The sequence below is a fragment of the Arachis hypogaea genome, chromosome 13, assembly GCF_003086295.3.
Source record: "Arachis hypogaea cultivar Tifrunner chromosome 13, arahy.Tifrunner.gnm2.J5K5, whole genome shotgun sequence".
In the NCBI taxonomy this organism is placed as follows: Eukaryota; Viridiplantae; Streptophyta; class Magnoliopsida; order Fabales; family Fabaceae; genus Arachis; species Arachis hypogaea.
Window position 1 is genome coordinate 33,875,421 of NC_092048.1, and position 26,903 is coordinate 33,902,323.

The window sequence follows — 26,903 nt, forward strand, 5'->3', positions numbered from 1 at the left end:
TGATTTTAAAAATCAAATCTTTTTCAAAAACTAATTTCAAAAATATCTTCTTATCTTATCTTTTTCAAAAATTTGATTTCAAAATATCTTTTCTAACTTCCTAACTTCTTATCTTTTCAAAATTTGTTTCAACTAACTAACTAACTTTTTGTTTGTTTCTTACCTTTTTCAAAACTACCTAACTAACTCTCTCTCTCTAATTTTCGAAAATATCTCCCCCCTTTTTTTCAAAATTTCTTTTTAATTATTTTAATTTTTTATTTTTATTTTCGAAAATTACTAACACTTTTCAAAAATTATTTTCGAAAATCACTAACTCTTTTTTCAAAAATTATTTTCGAAAATCCTCTTTCTCCCTCATCTCCTTCTAATTACTTATTCATCTACTAACACTTCTCTTCATCTCACATCACTGCTCCTATCCTTACCCTTGTGTTTGGATTCTTCATTCTTCTTCACCCCTATTCCTTTTCTTCTTCTACTAACAATAAGGAACCTCTTTACTGTGACATAGAGGATTCCTCTTCTTTTCTTGTTCTCTTCTCTTTCTTATGAGCAGGAACAAAGAAAAAGGCATTCTTGTTGAAGCTGATCCAGAACCTGAAAGGACTCTGAAGAGGAAACTAAGAGAAGCTAAATTACAACAATCCAGAGACAACCTTATTGAAAATTTCGAACAAGTAAAGGAGATGGCAGCCGAACCCAACAACAATAATGCAAGGAGAATGCTTGGTGACTTTACTGCACCTAATTCCAATTTACATGGAAGAATCATCTCCATTCCTGCCATTAGAGCAAACAACTTTGAGCTGAAACCTCAGCTAGTTTCTCTGATGCAGCAGAACTGCAAGTTTCATGGACTTCCATCTGAAGATCTTTTTCAGTTCTTAACTAAATTCTTGCAGATCTGTGATACTGTTAAGACTAATAGAGTAGATCCTGAAGTCTACAGGCTCATGCTTTTCCCTTTTGCTGTAAGAGACAGAGCTAGAGTGTGGTTGGACTCTCAACCCAGAGATAGCCTGAACTCTTGGGATAAGCTGGTCACGGCTTTCTTAGCCAAGTTCTTTCCTCCTCAAAAGCTGAGCAAGCTTAGAGCTGATGTTCAAACCTTCAGACAGAAAGAAGGTGAATCCATCTATGAAGCTTGGGAAAGATACAAGCAGCTGACCAAAAAGTGTCCTTCTGACATGCTTTCAGAATGGACCATCCTGAATATATTCTATGATGGTTTATCTGAGCTATCAAAGATGTCATTGGATACTTCTGCAGGTGGATCCATTCACCTAAAGAAAACGCCTGTAGAAGCTCAAGAACTCATTGACATGGTTGCTAATAACCAGTTTATGTACACTTCTGAGAGGAATCCTGTGAGTAACGGGACGCCTATGAAGAAGGGAGTTCTTGAAATTGATACTCTGAATGCCATATTGGCTCAGAATAAAATATTGACTCAGCAAGTCAATATGATTTCTCAGAGTCTGAATGGAATGCAAGCTGCATCCAACAGTACTCAAAAGGCATCTTCTGAGGAGGAAGCTTATGATCCTGAGAACCCTGCAATAGCAGAGTTAAAATACATGGGTGAACCATATGGAAACACCTACAATCCATCATGGAGAAATCACCCAAATCTCTCATGGAAGGATCAAAAGCCTCAACAAGGCTTTAATAATGGTGGAAGAAACATGTTTAGCAATAGCAAGCCTTTTCCATCATCCACTCAGCAACAGACAGAGAATTCTGAGCAGAATCTATCTAGCTTAGCAAATTTAGTCTCTGATCTATCTAAGGCCACTGTGAGTTTCATGAATGAAACAAGGTCTTCCATTAGAAATTTGGAAGCACAAGTGGGCCAGCTGAGTAAAAGGATCACTGAAATCCCTCCTAGTACTCTCCCAAGCAATACAGAAAAGAATCCAAAAGGAGAGTGCAAGGCCATTGAATTAATTACCATGGCCGAATCCACAAGAGAGGAGAAGGACGTGAATCCCAATGAGGAAAACTTCCTGGGACGTCCAGTGATCAATAAGGAGCTTCCCTCTGAGGAACCTAAGGAATCTGAGACTCATCTAGAGACCATAGAGATTCCATTGAACCTTCTTATGCCATTCATGAGCTCTGATGAGTATTCCTCTTCTGAAGAGAATGAGGATGTTACTGAAGAGCAAGCTGCCAAGTTCATTGGTGCAATCATGAAGCTAAATGCCAAATTATTTGGTATTGAAACTTGGGAAGATGAACCTCCCTTGTTCACCAATGAACTAAGTGATCTGGATCAACTGACATTGCCTCAGAAGAGACAGGATCTTGGAAAGTTCATAATACCTTGTACCATAGGCACCATGATCTTTAAGGCTCTGTGTGACCTTGGTTCAGGAATAAACCTCATGTCCCTCTCTGTAATAGAGAAACTGGGAATATATAGGGTGCAAGCTGCTAAAATCTCATTAGAGATGGCAGACAATTCAAGAAAACAGGCTTATGGACAAGTAGAGGACGTGTTAGTAAAGGTTGAAGGCCTTTACATCCCTGCTGATTTCATAGTCCTGGATACTGGAAAGGAAGAGGATGAATCCATCATCCTAGGAAGACCTTTCCTAGCCACAGCAAGAGCTGTGATTGATGTGGATAGAGGAGAATTAATCCTTCAATTAAATAAGGACAACCTTGTGTTTACAACTCAAGGATCTCTCTCTGCATCCATGGAGAGGAAGCAGAAAAAGCTTCTTTCAAAGCAGAGTCAACCAAAGCCCCCACAGTCAAACTCTAAGTTTGGTGTTGGGAGGCCACAACCAAACTCTAAGTTTAGTGTCAAACCCCCATATCCAAACTCTAAGTTTGGTGTTGGGAGGTTTCAACAAAGCTCTGCACATCTGTGAGGCTCCATGAGAGCCCACTGTCAAGCTATTGACATTAAAGAAGCGCTTGTTGGGAGGCAACCCAATGTTTATTTATCTAATTTTATTTTTGTTTTTCATATTTTCTTAGGTTCATGATCATGTGGAGTCACAAAATAAACGAAAAATTTAGAAACAGAATCAAAAACAGCGGAAGAAAAATCGCACCCTGGAGAAGAGCTGGCGCTGAACGCCCAGAACAAGCATGGTTCTGGCGTTCAACGCCAGAAATGGGCAACAAATGGGCGTTGAACGCCCAAAATGGGCACCAACCTGGCGCTGAACGCCCAGAGTTGTGTGCAAGGGCATTTTACATGCCTAATTTGGTGCAAGGTTGTAAATCCTTGAACACCTCAGGATCTGTGGACCCCACAGGATCACCTCAGGATCTGTGGACCCCACAGGATCCCCACTACCTCCACTCACTCTCTTCTCACCCCTCTTTCACACAATCCCATAAACACTCTTCCCCAAAACCCTTCACCTATCACCTCCATCTCTCTTCCCTATTAACCCTTCACCACTCACATCCACCAACTCTTCCCCATAAACCTACCTCATAAACTCCACCTACCTTCAAAATTCAAATCAATTTACCACCCAAACCCACCCATATGGCCGAACCTTAACCCCCCTCCCTTCCCTATATAAAGCCTTCCATTCTTCTTCATTTTCACATAACACAACCCTCTCTTTTCCATCTTGGCCGAAACACACCTCCCCCCTCTTCTCCATATTTTCTTCTTCTTCTTCATCTAATTCTTTCTTTTCTTGCTCGAGGGCGAGCAATATTCTAAGTTTGGTGTGGTAAAAGCATAAGCTTTTTGTTTTTCCATTACCATTGATGGCACCTAAGACCAGAGAATCCTCTAGAAAAGGGAAAGGGAAGACAAAAGCTTCCACCTCCGAGTCATGGGAGATGGAAAGATTCATCTCCAAAGCTCATCAAGACCACTTCTATGATGTTGTGGCCAAGAAGAAGGTGATCCCTGAGGTCCCTTTCAAACTCAAGAGGCGCAGGAAGCTCATCACCATGAGATCCCGGAAATGCCTCATATGCATTTTCCTCCACAAAACTATTGGGAGCAAATCAACACCTCCTTAGGAGAATTAAGTTCCAACATGGGACAACTAAGGGTGGAACATCAAGAGCACTCCATCATCCTTCATGAAATAAGAGAAGATCAAAAAGCAATGAGGGAGGAACAACAAAGACAAGGAAGAGACATAGAAGAGCTCAAGGACATCATTGGTTCCTCAAGAAGGAAACGCCACCCTCACTAAGGTGGATTCATTCCTTGTTCTTATTTCTTCTGTTTTTCGTTTTCTATGTTATGTGCTTATCTATGTTTGTGTCTTCATTACATGATCATTAGTAGTTAGTAACTATGTCTTAAAGTTATGAATGTCCTATGAATCCATCACCTCTCTTAAATGAAAAATGTTTTAATTCAAAAGAACAAGAAGTACATGAGTTTTGAATTTATCCTTGAACTTAGCTTAATTATATTGATGTGGTGACAATGCTTCTTGTTTTCTGAATGTATGCTTGAACAGTGCATATGTCTTTTGAAGTTGTTGTTTAAGAATGTTAAATATGTTGGCTCTTGAAAGAATGATGACCAGGAGACATGTTATTTGATAATCTGAAAAAAATCATAAAAATGATTCTTGAAGCAAGAAAAAGCAGCAAAGAACAAAGCTTGCAGAAAAAAAATAGGCAAAAAAAAATAGAAAGAAAAAGAAAAAGCAAGCAGAAAAAGCCAAAAGCTCTTAAAACCAAGAGGCAAGAGCAAAAAGCCAATAACCCTTAAAACCAAAAGGCAAGGAAAAATAAAAAGGATCCCAAGGCTTTGAGCATCAGTGGATAGGAGGGCCTAAAGGAATAAAATCCTGGTCTAAGCGGCTAAACCAAGTTGTCCCTAACCATGTGCTTGTGGCGTGAAGGTGTCAAGTGAAAACTTGAGACTGAGCAGTTAAAGTCAAGGTCCAAAGCAAAAAAAAAGAGTGTGCTTAAGAACCCTGGACACCTCTAATTGGGGACTTTAGCAAAGCTGAGTCACAATCTGAAAAGGTTCACCCAATTATGTGTCTGTGGCATTTATGTATCCGGTGGTAATACTGGAAAACAAAGTGCTTAGGGCCACGGCCAAGACTCATAAAGAAGCTGTGTTCAAGAATCATCATACTGAACTAGGAGAATCAATAACACTATCTGAACTCTGAGTTCCTATAGAAGCCAATCATTCTGAACTTCAATGGATAAAGTGAGATGCCAAAACTATTCAAGAGGCAAAAAGCTACAAGTCCCGCTCATCTGATTGGAGCTATGTTTCATTGATAGTTTGGAATTTATAGTATATTCTCTTCTTTTTATCCTATTTGATTTTCAGTTGCTTGGGGACAAGCAACAATTTAAGTTTGGTGTTGTGATGAGCGGATAATTTATACGCTTTTTGACATTGTTTTTAGTATGTTTTTAGTAGAATCTAGTTACTTTTAGGAATGTTTTCATTAGTTTTTATGTTAAATTCACATTTCTGGACTTTACTATGAGTTTGTGTGTTATTCTGTGATTTCAGGTATTTTCTGGCTGAAATTGAGGGACTTGAGCAAAAATCAGATTCAGAGGTTGAAGAAGGACTGCTGATGCTGTTGGATTCTGACCTCCCTGCACTCAAAATAGATTTTCTGGCGCTAAAGAACTCAAAATGGCGTGCTTCCAATTGCATTGGAAAGTAGACATCCAGGGCTTTCCAGCAATATATAATAGTCCATACTTTGCCAAATTTTAGATGACGCAAACTGGCGTTCAACGCCAGCTCTCTGCCCAATTCTGCCGTCCAGCGCCAGAAACAAGTTGCAAAGTGGAGTTCAACGCCCAAACTGGCACAAAAGCTGGCGTTCAACTCCAAGAATGACCTCTCCACGTGTAGACTTCAAGCTCAGCCCAAGCATACACCAAGTGGGCCCCGGAAGTGGATTTATGCATCAATTACTTACTTCTGTAAACCCTAGTGACTAGTTTATTATAAATAGAACCTTTTTATCATTGTATTTGGAGTCTTGGTTACTCCGGTTCCCCTCTAGGGCCGAGACCAATGAACTTCATCATTACTTATGTATTTTCAATGGTAGAGTTTCTGCACTCCATAGATTAAGGTGTTGAGCTCTGCTGTTCCTCAAAGATTAATGCAAAGTACTACTGTTTTCTATTCAATTCATCTTATTTCGCTTCTAAGATATTCATTCGCACTTCAACCTGAATGTGATGAACGTGACAATCATCATCATTCCCTATGAACGCGTGCCTGACAACCACTTCCGTTCTACATTAGATTGAATGAGTATCTCTTAGATCTCTTAATCGGAATCTTCGTGGTATAAGCTAGATTGATGGCGGCATTCATGAGAGTCCGAAAAGTCTAAACCTTGTCCGTGGTATTCCGAGTAGGACTCTGGGATTGAATGACTGTGACGAACTCCAAACTCGCGAGTGCTGGGCGTAGTGACAGACGCAAAAGGATAGTAAATTCTATTCCAGTATGATCGAGAACCTCCAAGATGATTAGCCATGCAGTGACAGCGTATCGGACCATTTTCACAGAGAGGAATAGGATGCAACCAACGACAAAAGGTGATGCCTCCAGACGATTAGCCGTGCTGTGACAGAGCATTTGGACCATTTTCCTGAGAGGATTGAAAGTAGCCATTGGTACCGGTGACATCCTTACATAAAGCCAGCCATAGAAAGGAGTAAGACTGACTGGATGAAGACAGCAGGAAAGCGGAGGTTCAGAGGAACGAATGCATCTCCATACGCTTATATGAAATTCTCACCAATGATTTACATAAGTATTTCTATCCTTCTTTTATTATTAAATTTCGAAAACTACATAACTATTTTATACCCGCCTGACTGAGATTTACAAGGAGACCATAGCTTGCTTCATACCAACAATCTCCGTGGGATTCGACCCTTACTCACGTAAGGTATTACTTGGACGACCCAGTGCACTTGCTGGTTAGTTATGCAAAGTTGTGAAGATATGTACTAATTCACAACCTGAGTAACAATTTCGCATACCAGGTTGCGACCTGCATCTGAAAAATAACAACATATGGTATGAGAACCAGAGGTTCTCAGTATGGTAACAGTGCCCAATATATAAGATGTAAGGTTCCGAAATACCAAAGGCAATCCTAGAACTTCACATCAATACAGATATTCAAGCTTAACAAAATAAATAACTTAAACCATAAGCCATAAATAGGGTTATCTAAACTTAGGTGATTTCTAACTAATACCAAATCACACCGCTGTATCCCACAACCTTCGCTAACCTACCCTCCATGCGATCCCATCACCACTTCCTACCTAACCTCCTTAACACCAGTTAATCACAGATAATGCAAGCAAGTAAAACACAAGTAGTATACATATATAGCAGGTAAATCAACCAGCATTTATGCATGTTATTCAAATAGGCATAACTCAAGTAATTAAAGGAAGCAAGCATGTAGAAGATGCATATGATGAATGTCTATCCTATTTCGCTCCGTATATCACTTGTTGGTTCAAAATGCCAACCTGACACATCCCCGGGATGTTGCCTTTCTGCCACGACTAGGGTTATAGTGCCCTGCTTACTCTTTTTAGTGCCTAGCACTTTATCTTGTGCTCCGTGAGTTATAGTTCCCGACACACTCTTTCGGGTTATAGTGCCCGAGTTCACTCTGGCGGCAGAAAGGTTATGTGAGCGGGAGACTGCCACAGCCCTCACATCTCAACATAGGCGGGAGACTGCCTCGGCCCCTACGTCAGCACCGCTACCTTGACAAGCGGGAGACTGCCACAGCTCTTGCCCCAGGTGCATAGTGTCTTACCAAAACAATTCGTATCACGTGAGCGGGAGACTGCCACAGCCCTCACATCCGAACGTAGGCGGGAGACTGTCACAGCCCTACGACGGAGAACAATGCATATTACAATCACATACTCAATCTCAGAGGTCACTGATCATAGCACAAGTCTGCTTATACTCATCTCATTAACCATAATCATTCATGTTTCTCAAGTCATGATCACCTCAACACTCTGCCCAAACACTCCAGCTATTCCATCCATAGAACTTCCCAAACCTAAATCACCGTCTTTTAAACTCAACCAAAAATACCCCTTTTTATTAACTTATTATTTTCTCCCTTGATTCAAAGCCTAAAATACTAGGAAAAATGTTTGGGTGAAAAACAGGGATTGTGCATATGCACAGGGTTGTGTGCGTACGCACGCACCAAAAGGCTTTTCCGACCTGTGCGTATGCGTGATATTGTGTGTACACATAACTTGAAACACCCACTCCGTGATGTGCGTACGCACAGAAGTGTGTGTGGACACACATGACAGATTTTCAAATTTTCTGCAATATCACAGAATTCAAATTTTTTACCCTAACTTTTGACGTTCATAACTTTCTCTACAAAATTCCATTTTTCTCAAACTTTATATCATTTTAAAGATCTTTAAATCATATTTAATTTGAAATAAAAACCACTCAATTTCAAAACTCGAGACTCAAGTTGTGATCTGTCGAAGTTAGTTAAAAACAAGTTTTACCCAAAAAGCACCAACCCTCAAATTATCCAAATTCTTGACCCTAAACCAAGAGTTTATAACCCAAAACAACACTCAAGTCACATCCACACCCTTTCATTCATCTCAACAACATATCACCTCCCTAAACCATCCAAGTATTCCACAATATATTATCAAAACCCATAATCATCATCAACCAACAACAACATCAACAATCAATACAAATCCTCATTAACATCAATAATCATCACCAAACAATATCTAACATTAACCAAATCCATCATAATCTAATATCTAACATTAACCAAGTTCATCATAATCTTTATTCCTCAAATTTAACCTCATAACACTCACATCCTTCACCAATTGTCATCAACATCAACATCAATATTCATACTTCTCATCAATTAACCTTAACATTAACAATCATTATCAATATTCATATTACCACAATCATCATAAACACTTATCAACATTAACTAACATCATAATATATCATTAATTCTATCCTATCCTAAGGTCCACTAGCCTAAGTGTCCAGAAACATTATATATTACATAGAGGAAACCGAAACCATACCTTGGCCGATTCCCTAAAAGCACAAATATCTAAAGCTTGATTCCAACAAGATCAACAAGCCTCAAGCACCAACACCACTTCTAAAACTCACCAACTATCAAGCTATACACATATAATATACCAAAAATCAACACTATGGCTGACCAAAGCATCAAACCACAAGAGTTTGAAGAGACTTACATTATCCAACGATATTAGGAGCAAAATCCAACAATATTCCAATGCTAGATCACCCCTAAACAACTAAAACACAAAAGTCTACTAAAAAACAAAACTCAAAAATGGGAAAATGTTAGGGCAGGAAACTGGAGTGTGAGTTTTGAGTTCCTACCTAAAAATATTAGTTAGAAATGATGGGCTTAGCGAGAGCTTCGCGTGGCCGCAAACGGCTTGTCAATTGGAGCTCCGTAGCTCAAGTTGTGGCCAAATGAAGGAGAAGATGAATAGTAACTTCTCTTCTCTTCTCCCTTCACTTCCAGCGCCCCCTTTCTTTGTTTCTAGGGTAAATTGAGCTGAATGCTCATTAATTGACACTTATATATGTTGGGCTTGGGCCCAATTTAGGCCCGGTCTAACCCGTTAGCATTTTAGGTCTGTTTGGCCCACTTTGGGCCAAAACCTTTAAGATTAGTGCCCGGTTTTCAATTCTAAATTATTTTTGTCCTTTCAAAACTATAAATTGAATTTTCAAATTCTTATTTTTCTCAATACACGGTACCGAACAGACTAGAGCCGATACTGTCGACTTAAGTACTGGTACGCATTTTTACAAAATTTTCCGTAAAAGATACATTTTTCCACTCAGAAAAATTCATTGAATTCAAATTTTACCTTTTTAGTTTCAAAATATCATTTTTATATTTTTGAACCTATTCTAGGCAGTTAAAATTATTGTTTTATTAAAGTGGTTATTCCGGTTCTTACAAAGTGCATCGGGTCGTACCAAATAATACCTCAGGTGAGTGAGGGTCGATCCCACGAGGATTGATGGACTGACCAACGATAGTCGAGTGACTCACTTGGTCAGACAAGCAGAAAATGGTGTTTTGAGGTTCAAAAGCATTAATCATTAATTCAGAGATTAAGTAAGTAGACAATGAATTTAGTGTGAAATATGTGAGCAGGTAGTTAAGGTTTCAGAGATGCTTATTCTTCTGGATTAATATTTCTTACCAACTAATTTAATTCTACAAGATTCATTTCATGAAAAATTGTAATCGACTAAACCCTAATTCCTTAGTGATTTAGTCTCCTCTAACCCAATCAACCACCAATTTCTTAGGTTCAATTCTAGTTTATTAGCCGCAGAAACGCTAATTATCCAAATATTAGAGGATTATATATTACATATCCCGTTAAGTCAAAGCAATTATTAGTTCAGGAGGAATTTACTTTCAAGCTAGTATTCAAGTGAGATAACTTTTCCAAGAATCAACAAGAATTCATGTAGAATACGAGTTATTTTCCAATACACTCAAATTCATAAGATGAAAAACGAAAGTAATCCTTGAATTTAAATCAATACATTAGTTAAAATAGAGTGGCAATAATATTAATCCATAGAATAAACAGAGTTCCTAACCTTAACCAAGGAGGTTTAGTTGCTCATGACACAGAGAGAAAACTAGGGTTCAAAAGTGTGAAAGTATGGAATGAGGTCCAAGAGAAGAGCCCCCGAAGGGCTAAATCTTTTCTCTTTTATATCTAACCTAATTTTATTTCAAAATAAAATAAAATAATCACTACTAAATCCCAAAAAATTGTGTTTGGGAATAAAAATAATTAAAATAAAATAAAATAAGAAAAATATGACCCAAATCTAACTAATGAAGCCCTTTCCTTAAAGTTGGGTCCGCACTACTGGAACTCTGGCGTTTAGTTCCCCTGGAGGCAGTAAGCTTCTAGTTGTTGCTGTCTTCCTGGCGCTAAACGCCGGGTTGGTTACGAGGCACCTGGCGCTAAACACCGAGTCTGGCATTTAACGCCGTGATTTCATAAGAGAAGTATAAACTATTATATATCGTTAGAAAGCTCTGGAAGTTGGCTTTCGAATGTTGCTAAAACGGGGTCAATTGGATCTCTATAACCCAAGTTATGCTCATTGGAGTGCGAGGAGGTCAGGGTTGACAACATCCACTTTCTTCCTTTTTCTTCTGCATGAACTCTGTCAAACTCACCCGAATCTTTTCTGAAATTAATAAAACCACAATGCGCCTTAAAGTAGCATCCAAATAGGCTTCAAACACTAAAATCTAAATAAAACTCAATAAATTCATATCTAAAATAATAAGAAAATACAGAAAAAATGCTCACGCATCACCCTGCCTTGGAGGAGTCTCTAGATGTTTGGCCCAGCGTGTCATGCCCTTGTGTTAAGGTGTTGCATGCCAAGCTTCTTTGGTTTAGGTATGAGGGTGTGTTGCACGCCTAGTGTTCTTCCTCCTAGGAAGTGCTCTTCCATCATGATTCCCTTTGCTTATGCTTTTCTTCTCTTTTTCTATAATTTCCTACACATACCAAAGATCAAAGCAACTTAAAGAAACATTGATTAAAGCAGAAATTTTTTTTAATTATAACAAGAAAATCACTAGCTTTATTCAAGAAAATAACTAAAGATGCTCATGCATCACAACACCAAACTTAAGATCTTACTTTTTTCCAAGCAAGAAAAGAATTATGCACAAAGGAATCTTCTAAATGAAGTGAGTTAAAGAATTGCTTGTGATATTTTAGTGAGTGAAGTGATTAAGTGACAAGGGATAGACTCCGAATTGTGTGATCATGTATGGATTTCAGTGCTTTCTAGGTTTACAATTGAAAGTCTTAGAACTTAGAAATGTCATTCGAATGATATTATAGAGATCTCTTTATAAGTTTTCACCTTGAAAATAGCTTTCCCCCATTTTTTCTTTTATTTTGATAATTATTTTCTTTTCTTAGCTTGCTTCTTTTGGGGGGTTTTATTGCACTTGGCTTTGACTATAAATGTTCTATCTCAAGGCGGCTTTTTAAGATGAGTTTTCAATCGATACTCTCAAACCAGTTAGTTCAAGGTATCGGGTGTTGAAACACCCCTCAAATTTACTTGCTCAAGCCTCTCTCCTTGACACAGTCACACCACAAGCACTTAACTAGGAAAACAACTCTTTGAGTTTTGTTTATTTTTAACCTTCCTAGCCATTGGTGCGCAGAGCCTTGGGCCTTGCTTTTTGATTTTCTTTTCTTGCTGCTTTTTGGTTTTATCGATTTTTGAGAACCTTCATAATACTTCTCTATACTTCATTCCATGTCTTAAAGCTCTCTATGTAAGTTTTCACAAAAATGTAACCTCATGACATATTCACATTATTAGAACCTCCACTTCTCTTAATCTTACTTGCCCCAAAATTTAAAAATTTTCTTCAACTTTTCCATTCAAAAGTTCTTTGATGCATGCTTATAGATATTGGGTACAAGTAATTTCAAACGTAAAGTGAAATGAAGAGGAATAAATCATGATTATTATCTAAGAACAAAAACAGATGCAAGATATGAGAAATAAAAGCTCAAGGATAGAGTTACCTCCCTCTACATAATCTTCTAGGCTATGTAAAGCATAGCCTCCAACACCAAATTTAGAATAGTTACTTGTCCTCAAGCAACAAAAAAAAATAGTGGTGATAGAATTATGAATAATCATGATTATCTAGTGAAAGTAAATAAGTGATGCAAAAGCTTATTCGAAATAAAACAAACAAAATTAAAAACAAAATAAAATTAAAGACAAAATAAAAGGTTACCGATGGTTGGGTTGCCTCCCAACAAGCGCTCTTTTAGTGTCACTAGCTTGACGATTGGTTCTTGCTAAGGTGGAAGATGATCATGGTGCTTCAACTCCTCCCCTCTCACTGTGAATCTTCTCCTTGTATCTTCATCTATGAGCTCAATATGTTCAGAAAAAGAATTTTGTTCACTGTATATGGCTTCAAGGCATGGTGAACTAACATCAGTTTCTCCCCTGGTGAGAAGTCTTCTGTAGGGATCTTCTTGTTTCTCCACCCTCTAGGAACCTTCTTGAGAACTTTCTTCTTGCTTGATGACGCACACCCAATACCTAACTTAGGCTTGGTGCCAGGGGGAGTTTTGTTGATTTCAAAGGGATGCTTAGATTGCAAACTCTTGTTTGCTGCAGCTTTTCTCTTTCTTCTTTTCCTCTCAAGCATGAAAGTAGAACCTTCAGAGTTACTTCATCAGGGGGTTCTTATGGTCTTGGATCAATTGATTCAACCTTCATGCAATTCTCCTTATCACTTGAATGATACATGATTTTAAAAACATGAAAAAGTAAGTGCTCATCATGTATACTCAATATTAATTCACCTTTTTCCACATCTATCAAGGCTCTCCCAGTGGCTAGGAATGGTCTCCCTAGAATGATGGAGGCATTCTCTTCCTTCTCCATGTCAAGAATCACAAAATCTGATGGGAGAAAAAATTTTCCCACTTTGACCAACACATTCTCAACTATTCCATGTGCATACTTCATTGATTTGTCCACTATTTATAGTGCTATCCTTTTTGGTTGCTCTTCTTGGATGTGTAACTTCTTAATCACAAACAAGGGCGTTAATTTGATACTTGCCCTTAAATTACACAAGGCTTTTTCAAAAGTTGTGCTTCCAATGGTGCATGAAATTTGGAAGCTCCCTAGATATTGCATCTTCCTTGACAAATTCCTTTGAATAATTACACTACATTCTTTAGTCATCAGTACAGTTTCATCTCCCTTCAAAAATCTCTTTTTGGATAACAACTCCTTCATGAATTTTACATACAGTGGCATTTATTCTAAAGTTCTATGAATGAAATATAGATGTGAAGCTTTTTGAACACTTCCAAAAAGTTGGAGAATTGTCCATCAAGGTGCTGTTTCGTGAACCTCTGAGGGAAAAAAATTATTAGTTAGTAAGAAGTCATTGTTTCCTTCTCTTTTGGAACTTTAATTATTGGTGTATGAACAATTCCCTCATTCTCTTCTTCTACGTACTCCTTTGGTGTTTCAGTGGGGTTTTCATCCTTTTTGTTAACCACCCTTCCACTCCTCAGGCTAATGGCCTTGCATTCTTCTTTTGGATTGGGTATTGTGTCACTTGAGAAAGTATTGGATGGTCTCTTGGTGAGTTGCTTGACAATTTGTCCCACTTGCTCTTCCAAGTTTTTAATAGATGCACCTTGATTTTGAAAGTTGGCTCTTGTCTCGTCCATGAAACTTTGAGTTTGTTATATGAATGTGGAGGTGGTTTGGGCTATTGTGGTAGTGACTTGAGATAGTTTCTCAATGGTAGTTTCAAGAGAGGAAAATTTAGTTTCTAAAGAAGAAAATTTGGCTTCCACAGAAGAAAGTCTTTGGTGAAGTTGTGGTTGCATGGGCTGGGATTGTTGTTGATGAGGTACAGTGAAGTTCTTTAGCTCTTGATTACCCCAGCTAAAATTGGGATGATTTCTCCATCCAGGATTATAAGTTTTTGAGAAATGGTCATTATGTGGTGGCTTTGAAGAATTTTCCATGTAATTTACTTGTTCCATGGATGCTTGTTCTCCCTGTAGTAACCCACATTCTTCATCCTTGGGAGCTCCTCCACACAAGTTACAACTCACTTATGTAGCCACTACTGAGACTTGCATGTGTCCCAATTACTTTGTGAGTAAGAAAATTTGTTGAGACATCATTTTATTTTGTGCCAAATAGTGTTTAGAGTATCTAACTCCATCACACCTCTCTTCATTATTCTTTCAGAGGAGTACAAATATTGATTGTTAGCCACAATCTCAATCAATTCCAAGGCTTCTTCAATAGTCTTCATATACATGGATCCTCTAGCTGAGGAATCTAATAGATTTTTAGAAGCATGGGTGAGCCCATCATAGAAGATTTGGAGTTGCACCTAATCAACAAACATATTTTGGAAAAACTTTCTCAACATTTCTTTGTACCTTTTCTAAACTTCATAGAAAAATTCTTCATCTTTCTAAATGAAGGTCTAGATATCATGTCTCAACTTTACCAACCTTTATAGTGGGAAAATTTTGTTCAAGAACTTATTGACCAAATTATCGCATGTTGTTATACTCTCCTTTGGTTGAGTTTCGAGTCACTGCTTGACTCGGCCCCTTATAGAGAATGGGAACAACCTCAATCTATAAGCTTCGACAGAGACCCCATTAGATTTGACTGTGTCACATACCTGTAGAAAGTTAGATATGTGCAAATTAGGATCTTCAGAAGGATTCTCACTAAATTGGCAATGTTATTGAACCAAGGAGATGAGTTGAGGCTTCAACTCAAAGTTGTTTGCCTCCATAGTAGGTGCTATAATGCTGCTTCCACAATTTTCAAGAGTAGGTTTTTTGAAAGAGCCAAGAGTTCTTCTAGCATTGATTATGTTGTTGCTATTGTCAGCCATTGTGTCTAACTTCTTAAACTCTTCAATCTCTTCCACTGCCTCAACTTCTTCTCTTTGATCTCTAGATTTTTTCCTTATTCGGAAGAGTGTTCTCTTAATTTCTAGATCAAAGTGGAATGGTTCTTTCTCCTTATTACGTTGCATAAAAACAGAGACAACAAAGAAATTGGAATTTCTAATGCCACAGTGAAAGAAATTCCAGGTGAGGTAAAAATTTAAAAAGACAAAAAAATAAAGGTCTAATATAGGTAATCAATTAACTGGTTTGATGTCAATCTCAGTTAATCCCCGGCAATGGCGCCAAAAACTTGATGCAGAATTTTTCAAAATCACAATTCAGCAAGTGCAATGAATCGTATTAAGTAATACTACGGTGAGTGGGTTATCGTTCCCACGAGGATTAATGGATTAAGAAATAATGATTAATTGACTACTCTAATTACACAAATCAAAATCAGAGGAATGAAGGATTTAAACATGAATAGAGGCAAATAAAATAGAAAACAGTGAGTGAAAACAATAACCGAGAGAATGTTAAGGTTTCAAAGATGTTCACTCTTTAGGAAAACAATCCTTATGCTCATTTATTTGAGGCATGCAGAGATCAATCGCGACAAATCATAAATAGTCAAATTCCAATTTCTTGGCAATTCAATTTCTCTTTAACCTAATTAATCGCTAATTCCTTAGTCAATTATTTAAGTAAAGAGGTGAAGCACAAATCTAATTTAGTTTCAAATAAGATTCAAGAATAATCCTTAGGTTGAATTATATGTCACTTATCCAAACTAGTCCTAAACAATTAAAATTTACAAGAAAGAATTATTTCCAAAAGTTTCTAATCTGAATTTTATATCACTAATTCAAATTAGAGAAATTGAAAATCATAAAGCGCCGCATGCTCTTTGAAATTGCAAGCTTCTCCAAATTCTCTGACTACATCCTTGCAACTTGTTCCTCCCATATCGCAACGACATCGTTAAATTCTCAGCCCATATTGTTGATTGCCTCTCTTTACCTGCATCATTGAGTGTTTATCCACCAACCCTGTTTGCTTCTCCTATTATCTATAGATGCTAGCTTGCATTCCAACTTGCTTCCTCTATTGTCCATCGTTCTATTGTTAATGAAGGGTCATTCGAAAATTACAATTTGGGATAGACTTCCTTTATTGGTAGATGAATTTGTTTGTGTTTGTTGGATGCTTTGGTTTGGATTTAAGCTATTTTGTCAAATAAGTAACTCAACGGTTCAATCAGTAATTCAACGATTGAACCAATAACTCAATAACTCAATATTTTGACCGAATTAATTATCGGTTCGGTTTTAACTTTTAATAACTATAACGTTTCGAAAAGACATGTTCGAAAACCCTATTAATGCTATCACACCCAAAAAACACGCTATCATTACAAACAATTACCACTAGAGGCAGATTTAAAATAAACGAAAATATGCACTTAGAGTTCTGGACGGCATAAAAAAAGAACAAATTTTACAACTTATAAAAAATTACTCAAAATTTAAAATGAGTTCTCGTTCTGACATTAAACCAAAAGACCGTAAACAGTCTATTTAAAAGTTACACATGACTAAATAAAGATCATATCTCTCTAAATAAGGTAAAATCAGATGTATATACTCCCAAATCTCTAGTCATCAAATGTTATAAATATTGATTAAAATCTCAAACTAAAATTTCAAACTTAAAAATTTTAAAACTCATACGAGGATTACTCAGAAAAAACAAGTGAAGGACTCAGGAGAGAGGGAAAAGAAAACACTTTTTATAAAATACTAAAATGATTTTTCTTTTTTTTTTTTTGGTTGTCTTCAATCCATCGCTGTCCATTTGACATTTGTACAGGTTTTCGTTACCATCTTTCAGTTCCACGTTCGCTCTTTCTCTCTCTCTCTCTCTCTCTCTCTCTCTCGCCCCTTTTTCGTTTGTTGTTTCCTATGGTGGTTACTCGCTTTCAAGATTGAACCTTTTTGGGCCCTTTGGACCGTGATCTCTGCCAACAGTTACAGTTACAGTACCCCTGGTTTTTTGTTCTTCTTCTCTTTCTACAGCGCTGGTTAAAGATGACCGTGGAGGACCAAATTGACCGGTTCCCCGTGGGTATGCGTGTTCTCGCTGTGGATGATGACCCAACTTGCCTCAAAGTCTTGGAGAATCTCCTTCGCAAATGCCAATACCAAGGTTCCTTACTTTTGTTCTCTTCTGATTCAGCCAAAACTTCAATTATTGTACTCAAAACTATTTCTTCTGCTTCTTCTTTTTATATCTATATATAATTTTGTGATTAACTCGTTAAATTCGCGGTTAAGTTTGTATTTTAGTAGCTTTTTTGTCTGTGGGCATAAATAATTTGTGTCTTCATCTTGCAATTCAAGATTTTTTGTTTCCTTGCAAGGTGTACTTGTTCTCAATTTTCCCTAAGTTGAAGACTTTAATCTATATTTGAATTGTTTTTATGATTTTATTGGGTTGTTACATTATCTTAGAAGTATTAATGTACCTTTTCGTTGATCTAGTTTGATGGTTTAGGAGTCATTTGGCTTTTAAGAACCTCATATCTTACTTTTGTGGTTGTTCTTGTTGTAGTTACTACAACTAATCAAGCAATTGAGGCGCTGAGAATGTTGAGGGAAAACAGGAACAAGTTTGACCTCGTCATTAGCGATGTGAATATGCCTGACATGGATGGATTTAAGCTCCTTGAGTTGGTGGGGCTTGAAATGGACTTACCTGTGATCAGTAAGCACATTCACCGCTTTGTATTGACTAGAATTTTGCATCTGCTTAATTTGCAGTTGTTAGTTAATAACGGATCAAGATTGTTGCAATGACACTTTTCTTGTTTAGTTTGTTTTCCTTTAAGTTCCTCCCAAAACTGAGGATTAGCTTGACAAAAGAATTTGTCCGTTTCCCCCATAATTATTGCCAGTGGTCTCGAGTTTGAGTTATTGGTGTGGTGGTGACCAGTATTTGGAGAGTCATGTTTGCTGTGGGATCTCTAATGTTAGAACAGTGTCCTGAGATTGATGGATTCAATCAGTTGGGTGATTTGAACATTTTTCCCCCTTGTTTTTTGTAGTGTTGTCTGGACACAGTGACACAAAGCTGGTGATGAAGGGTGTTACACATGGTGCAGTTGACTATTTGCTGAAACCTGTTCGGATTGAAGAGCTGAAGAACATTTGGCAACATGTTGTCCGAAGGAAGAACTTTGATCCCAGGGATCAGAATAAGGGTTCCAATGACAAAAGGGGTCCCAATGCTGCTGGGGAAGGTAATCAAAGTATCATATCAGAAGACGGCAGTGACCAGAATAAAAATCTTGGCAAAAAACGAAAGGACCAGACTGAAGAAGAGGAAGATGATGGTGAAGACAATGGGGAGGATAATGATGACCCTTCATCACAAAAGAAGCCTCGTGTTGTTTGGTCTGTCGAGCTTCATAGAAAATTTGTTGCAGCAGTTAATCAACTTGGCCTTGATAGTGAGTTTCGTACAAATATAACTTCCCCATTTTCTTTGAATTCAGAACAATTCAATTTGCACAATATGGTTTTCTTGATTCCTAATCCAAGGTTTCTTTCTGTTGTTACAGAGGCTGTCCCTAAGAAAATACTTGATCTGATGAATGTTGAAGGACTTACTAGGGAAAATGTGGCAAGCCATCTGCAGGTAGAAATTCTTGTTTTGTAGTTAATAGTTGTGCTATATAGTTGTCAACAACTAGTTAAATGAAAATAGTTTAGATCTTATGATTATTTAATTAAAGTTGTAGTTAACAAAATGAAAGTTTGCATAATGAATTAACAACTCTGGGAGAGTCTATTTCAACATAAGTTTATAAATGTTTAACATCTAATCTAATTGAATAATCTGCCAAGTATAAGATTGTAGATATATCTTTTAATTATTTACTATCTTAATAAACAGGATCTTTTCTATGCAAAAGAATGGCTTGAAACTAATTAGCCTTTTTAAACTTTAAATACGCATATTCAAGTTCCACTACTGCTCATGAGTTGTTTTCTGGATCAACATTTGAGGTTTTTCGATTATTATTTGTCTATTATGGATTAGCAACACTGCACTTCCACTAGTTTGTTAAATTTCTTGGAAATAGTTCTTAGTTTTCCAGGAGAAAATATTATTTGTGATGTTGTGATGATTGTACATAAACTCCCTGTCATTTTTTTTTATTTTCAGAAATATAGGCTTTACCTGAAAAAGGCAACCCAGCAAGCTAGCATGGTTGCTGCATTGGGTAATACCGAATCATACCTGAGGATCGGTTCAATAGATGCATATGCAGAGTTTTGCACCTCTTCTGGTTCAGGAAAGATTCCAAACCCTGCATTGCAATCATATGCCTCGAGTGGTATTTTTGGCAGGCTGAATTCCCCAGCTAGCTTGAGCATGAGAGGCATTAGTGCTTCCACTCTAATTCAGCCTCCTGTTCAGCCTCAAAACCTGAACAGCACCTTGAGCCCTCTGGGTAACATTCAGGCATCAATATTTCCGGCAAATCAAACCTCAAGTTTATTGCAAGGAATTCCAACATCAATTGAGCTTAATCAGTCTAAGCAAAACAACTGTACAACAGGTATAACACAAGTAAATCAAGTTAGTTGTAGTGGATTTACTGCTGCCTCTGGCTTCCGTGACCGTAGGCTTACAGTTGGTACAGCAAGCAATGCTCTACCTTCAGCCGCCTGTAACTCACCACAAACACATAATTCAGGAGCATTTAGAAATCAGCCTCCTGTTAGACCGGCTTCTTTAGGCACGGATTCCTTTGATGCTGGAATTTGTGGGCCTTCTAATATGTTGGATTATAATCGGTGTAACGAAAACTGGCAGAATGCAGAACAGTTGTCTAAACTTCCTGCCAATCCCTTGCCATTGTGTGAGCCGTTCAATAATGATCCACTCCCTCCCACTGGCATAAATGTTGCCAACACAAGTACTCGTATTGGTAACAGTCCTGTTGATTATTCATCCAGAGTCGCGATTTCTGTTCCTTTGGAGGATACAAGAAATGAGCTGCAGCGCCAAGAAGGCTTAATTGAAAATATTGTACAGCCTTCGAGTTATACAACACCATCACAAAGGTGGGAAGAACATAAACTTGAATACAGCCAAAACATGAGCCGTCCCTTCAACTCTGTAAACTCTCATGTTTCTTCAAGTCGAGTAACAAGTTCTTTGGGGCATAATTTAAACCAAACAAATGCAACTTGCAGCAACAGTGTTGATGCCTCATTTGTTGGCCAACTGAGTGGAGCTCCCCCATCAATCATCCAGTGCACTAATGTTGACACAAGATTGAAGTCAAATGATGCCTACATCTTGGAGCTAATGAAGTCCCGGGATGGATTTATTCAGAATAATTTTGGCACCTTGGATGACATAATGGTCCCAATGGTCAAAAGGGTATGATTAGATAGCACACATCGTTCCCATTCTTGAAAAAAGAAAAAAAAACTGTTTACTCCCCCCCCCCCCCCCCCCCGGCGGCCTGGCCCCCTTAATGCTTTTGGGATTTTAATATTATCAAGAAATAATCCATGATATATTACTTTGAATTGCAGCTGTTACATAAATTTCTTTTAGTTGCTTTAAATGTTTATTCACCGGAGTATTGATTGTTGCATTCTATCAACATGTACATGTGGTTTGTGTAGCTTTGGCTTTCCTGAACCTGTTTTTCTGTTATTTTGGTGAAAATCATCAACCTTTTTTTGTTATCAAAATTGTTTCTGTATGAAACTCAAGTTCTAAATATTTTTAACTTACCATGATTTCCTAAGCGTTGATATAACATGATAAAGTTATATAAGTGCAATTTGCTGTTATATTTTGGTGTTGTCATTTCTTTGTATTTTTTATTAACATATGACTGTTTCATTTGAAATAGAATGTGAATGTAATGGCCACATCACATTCACCATGGTATTTTACTGGCAAAAGGTATGAGATTTGAGCATTTTGGAACACTTCTCATCTTCCCTAGTTTGTATCTGAAACGAAGAAATTCAAAATGTGCAACTACTTTTCTTTATGAAGGTTCCTGATGTTTGTGTTGGAATAAATTAATGATTCAAATCTCATAAGTTTTGTATGCAAAATTGCAAATAATGTGAAGTCAGTTAACAGTACCTGATAAGAATTGAAGCCATCACATGGAATGTTACCAAATATAGACGCTGATTCTTCGGTTATGATTATCTTATAATTTGGTCATAGTTTGATATGGATTATTTGCTTTTACTTTTGTCTTTTATATGATTAATCCCCATATACCACAGTAGAGTAGTTTGTACGAACTTAATGTACAAGGTAGAATGAGTACACAGCATTTTTTCCCCTTAATTTTGGCGTGCAATAAAAGGTAATTTGGCATGATGGTTACATGAAAGATAGTTTCTGATGCAGGAACAAAATGAACCGACATTTATAGATGGAGAAATGGGATTTGAGGCTTACCCCGTTGGATCATGTATCTGATTTCTTCTGATTCAGCAAGAATCCCCGAGGAGCATTAAAATCGTGAGACACTTTACTAGTTTACTGTCCGTGGAGCCAGTTTCGTTGTGTAGTTTCTATATGATTAATATTCTCCTCTTTCTTAGGTAACTTGTTTCTCTATGGACATAATTGTTAGGCCATCTGATTCGTTCCCTCTTGTAGTTTACTACCCACATTGAAAGATTTCTGCTGCTTTCTTAGATTGAGGAATTGTAATATGAATGTGTTCCTTGTTAGTTGTTTACTTGTGCCCCTCCCACTAAGTAAAAATGTTTATTGAGCAGGGAAATTTAATGGAATTATGTTTGCACATACCTTATACAAAAATATGTTATTAAGCACCGACTGACTCTCCAAACTTTATGAGGAATACGCTAACTATGGATATGATGCTATGATGCTGGAAATAAACTAATTTATATCCCCTTCAATTCAAATTAGCAAAGCAATGTCTCTTTGTATAATATGAATTTTAGGCATTCATAATCTGGATGTGAATGAGTCAAATTGCTTATTCTTCGGTCTATTAGGGAATTATCTCTTTCGAGATTGTGAAGGATATTGCACTAAAATTATTTTTGTTATTGTTTCGACTTATATTTTCCAAAATGGATTCCACTCTACTAGCTCTAAATAAATAAAATATATGCATTAAGATACGAAGACTTTTTATTCCACAACAATGAAAATATTTTTTTACTATTTCACATATTAAGGGATTTTACGTGGAAAAGAGAATGTTATATACTAATAGACTTGGATGCATAACTATAACTATGGGTTTCAATGTACAAGATTTTGTAGCTCTTACCAACGAGGCTCTATATTGGGATAAATGCGGATTGAATCGGATATGACCAAAATCTCGATCCGATCCGCACTAATTATTGGATCGGATTCAATATCCGTGTTTTTTAAGCTCGAATCTGATCCACACATTGCACATCGGATTAGATTAGATCTCGTATATATCCGTAAGATATAAAAATATTTTAAAATATTTATTTTTATTAAAAAATATCAATAAAATCTCTTTTTTCACTCTTTTAAACATGTTTACTCTTAAAATATTATTAAACATATTTTTCTTAAATAAAAAATTAAAATAATACAATATATACGATAATTATTAGTTGAAATAAATCATAAAAAGTATATTTACTTATTTATTTATTTATTTTTTGCGGATCTGCGGGCATGCGAATTGAATATGCAGATACCTACTTGAAATCCACAATCCAATCCTATTATTGTGCGGATCAAATCAGATCCGATAATCTTGTCGATTGGATCAATATCCACAATTTTCGGATCGGATTCGGATAAACACCGCAAATACGCGGATCCGATCCGATCCATGAACACCCCTCTATATTTGTGATCTTAGTTAAGATTGGTTCAGAATTATGGGATCCTTTTCTACTAGATAGGAAGGGTTATTTTAAAAAATGTACTTTTAAGTAATTGCTCTAAAGATTCTATATCTATTTTTATGAAAAAAAAATCTTGTAACGAAGACGATTGTACAAATGGCACTTCAAACTTGGAATGGACATGAAGGAATTAACGATACTTCTTTATTTTTTGAGTTGTTTTACTAGATCGGTCGCTCAAGTCTTTGTTATGTATTTGGAGCTGATGAAAATAATGGGATCACTCCTTATAGACTCGTTGAGAATGATTATGATCTAACTCATTACCTATTAGAAGTAAAAGATGGTGGGAACTTCATGGACAGAAAAATATTACTGTCAGTTTGATAATGATCAAATGACATTATTTTTTCGGTCTGAACCAAGGAATCCCTTAAATAGAAGGAAGGGGAGGGAGATATTTAATAAAGTAATAAGTAAAATAAAATAATAAAGACAAAGGTGGATAGTGTAACACCCTTACTATTAGAATGTCACACTTCCGGCTGCGCTACTTTGATAGCGAAGATATTATGATAACTTCTATATACTTAATAACAAAATGGGAGCCTTTAACTCGAAACCATATAAACTTTTTTGTGAAAACCGAAAATACTTTTTCTTGAAAACATACGTACACACATACAAAACCAATCACATCACTTCATATATATAATAATAATAGTTCTTTAGACAAATAACTTATAAACATGACATGTCATTACAATCACGACTCCTATCACTCTTTACAAAAACATAATATACATAGCAAGGAAAAATAATAACTAAATTAATACAACAATATTGCATAAGCAAAAGCGCAAATATCTCTTCATAAGCTACCTCGTCCGTCCTAGAAAGAGAAGTCTGTAAGGGGTGAGAACCTAACCACACGGTCTCACCATAAGAGTTTCAAAATTGTCATAAGAAGATATATAAAAGAAAATTGTTTTCAACCACAGTGATCATCACTAGTCTTATGAATCTTTTTGAAAACTAATGGTTAATTATTTGAAAATCCAAAATTATATTTCCATTATGAAAATTTTAAAAGTTACGTAAACTGTATGAACAACCAACCTGTTCCAAGTATAGGTTTATTAAGTCTATGCTGAACCAGCTTGATTTTTCATACTTTACTAAACCTTAAACATAAATCAATCACGGTCTTCGGCCCAAGTATAATCAATCAGCACTCAATCCACCACAATCCAACTAACCAATCACAATTACAAGTAATGAAGTTCAAACACAATCAAGAGCAATTGCAGCAAGTATAGCAATTAGTAATCAAACATAAATATTCATATAAGCAAACCAAATACAATATGCACACCCAAACGATGTCACATAGATGCACATGATGCATGCCTGTCCTATTAGCCATGAGCTCACGTGTCAGTTAAACTGCCAGAATCCGACACATCCGGTAGCTAACCTAGACATTGTATCTCTGTTGCGCACTAATATTTCAGCATATCGGCTGGCCGTTAGAGGGAGAGTGCCATGTCACCGTTAGAGGGAGAGTGCCCTGTTACCTTGCAACCAGAGAGAATCGCGAGAGTAAGCAAAATTAACCACCGTCCTTACCCGGGATCTCAAGCAAGCGGGACTAACCGCTGTACCTGCTCGGAATCGCGAACAAGCAGGATTGACCACCATCTTTGTTCGGAGCAAAACTCGAATCAATATGCAAGAGGGATAACACCCAGACCTTGCCAAAATACATATCAGTTCAGTATGCAAGCGAGATTAACCTCAGCCCTTGCCAGCGTAGTGAATCAGATCACAATCAGACTCAATTCATAATCATAATCAAAACAAAGTATTTATACTCATCTTTATCCCAATTCAAAATCATTCTTGACCCATTTACTTTCAATATCAATATCCATTTAATTTAAATCACGCCAAGAATAATCTTTTTCTCAAATCATTTTTCTTTAAAATCAATACCACTTTTTGTAACATTTTACAAAACCTTCAAAGTAACTTCACTTAAAAAAATGTAAATTGTAACTTCTCAAAAAAGAAATTTTTTTATTTTTCTAGTACTTTTACTTTTACTACTAAAAATTTGCCAAATACACAAAAAAAATAAAAAATATATTTTTCATTGAAAAAAGATCTTTTTTTATCAAAATAATGACACTCAAACAAGCACTTAAAACTAGTTCTTCTTCTATAAAATTCAATTTTCACTTAACCAAAATTTTTCAAGCTAACTTCAAAACCATTTCAAGTTTAAACCTCTTTTAAAAGACTAAAAGAAATCATTTATTCTTAAATCAATCACTTAATTAATTTAAATCAGGATTTATTAATTAAATCCCATGACAAGGTCTCTAAAATTTAGGAGAGTGAGAACCAATCTTATTTTAAACCAAAATTATAAAATTTTCCCAAAATGATTTTCAGCTTCACTTTTAAGTTGATACATTTCCAAAAAGTCTTGAAATCAATTTCATTTTCACCAAATCAAATTCAAATATTTTAACTCCTTTAAACTTCTCAAAATAGAATGTATCAGTCAAATTAACCAACTTCAACTTCTTTTCAAGTTCAAATTTTTTTCTCAAAGACTCGAAAATTGTTTATTCTTAAATACACACTTATATTACTCTTTTTTTTCCCTAAAACTCCTCAAAAACATAATCTTTAAACCAAAATTAATCAAACAAAAACTCATTTCTTTAGTTCAAGACTTCCCCACCCCCCCCCCCAAAAAGAGACTTAAAGATCATTTCATTTCACCAATCAATCCCAATTATTTAAATTCACTTAAATACTTATAAAAATTTCGACAGCACCTCTCCTAAAATCCGGACGTTACCACCCTTCAAGGGTTCTGTAAAACAGGAGAAATTAATGAATAATTAGCAAATAAATTAATTATTAATCTAAAAAATTAGAAAATAAAATTTTATAGTTTAATGAGGTATAATTAATTAAAATAAAAATTTTGATACTAATTTCAAAGAATTTGACCAAAAATCGAGCCAAACGGACCAAACCGAACGAACTGGAACCGTATTGGGCCTAAGGCCAACCAAATCTCATTAAACAAAAGGAGCTCAGCATCCTCTTCTCCCACTCATAAGCAATTCACGCTAAAATGGGAAGGAAACAATGTACACAAAACCTAACCCTTGTTCTTACTTCAAATCAAGATAACTTTTGATCCGGAACTCCGATCGCCACACCGTTTGCGGCCACACGACTAGCGCGTCGAGCTCTACAAAGGCCAGTCATTAATTAGGTATGGAATCCACTTCCCAATTTCAGATTCTCTCCTTCCCAATTTCGAAATTCAATGTGTATCCATGTTGAATCTTGTTTAATTTCGGTGATTAGGTTCGAGTTAGCTTACGAGTTTTGTTGGATTTAGCTCACTTGAGCTGTGGACAAGGTAAAATTCCTCAATTT

The 26,903-nt window shown here is 36.5% G+C and overlaps 1 protein-coding gene and 1 non-coding gene across 3 annotated transcripts; one reads left to right on the forward strand and one right to left on the reverse strand.

The window, feature by feature from the left end:
• Nucleotides 1–1,088: 1,088 nt before the first annotated feature.
• LOC112738954 (small nucleolar RNA R71) lies at nt 1,089–1,196 on the reverse strand. The gene has a single exon (XR_003169900.1). It is a non-coding gene; the product is annotated as a small nucleolar RNA R71 (small nucleolar RNA).
• A 15,951-nt stretch (nt 1,197–17,147) lies between these two features.
• LOC112738003 (two-component response regulator ARR12) lies at nt 17,148–22,392 on the forward strand. 2 transcript variants are annotated; one of them, XM_025788214.3, is made up of 6 exons: nt 17,148–17,721; nt 18,127–18,279; nt 18,620–19,024; nt 19,136–19,212; nt 19,744–20,970; nt 21,961–22,392. In XM_025788214.3, exons 1-6 carry the CDS (start codon nt 17,604–17,606, stop codon nt 22,042–22,044), a joined length of 2,064 nt encoding a protein of 687 aa, XP_025643999.1. In that variant the 5' UTR covers nt 17,148–17,603; the 3' UTR covers nt 22,045–22,392. The 2 variants fall into 2 exon arrangements, with proteins under 2 accessions (XP_025643999.1, XP_025644000.1); XM_025788215.3 differs by having other exon boundaries at nt 21,973–22,392.
• The last annotated feature ends 4,511 nt before the right edge of the window (nt 22,393–26,903 follow it).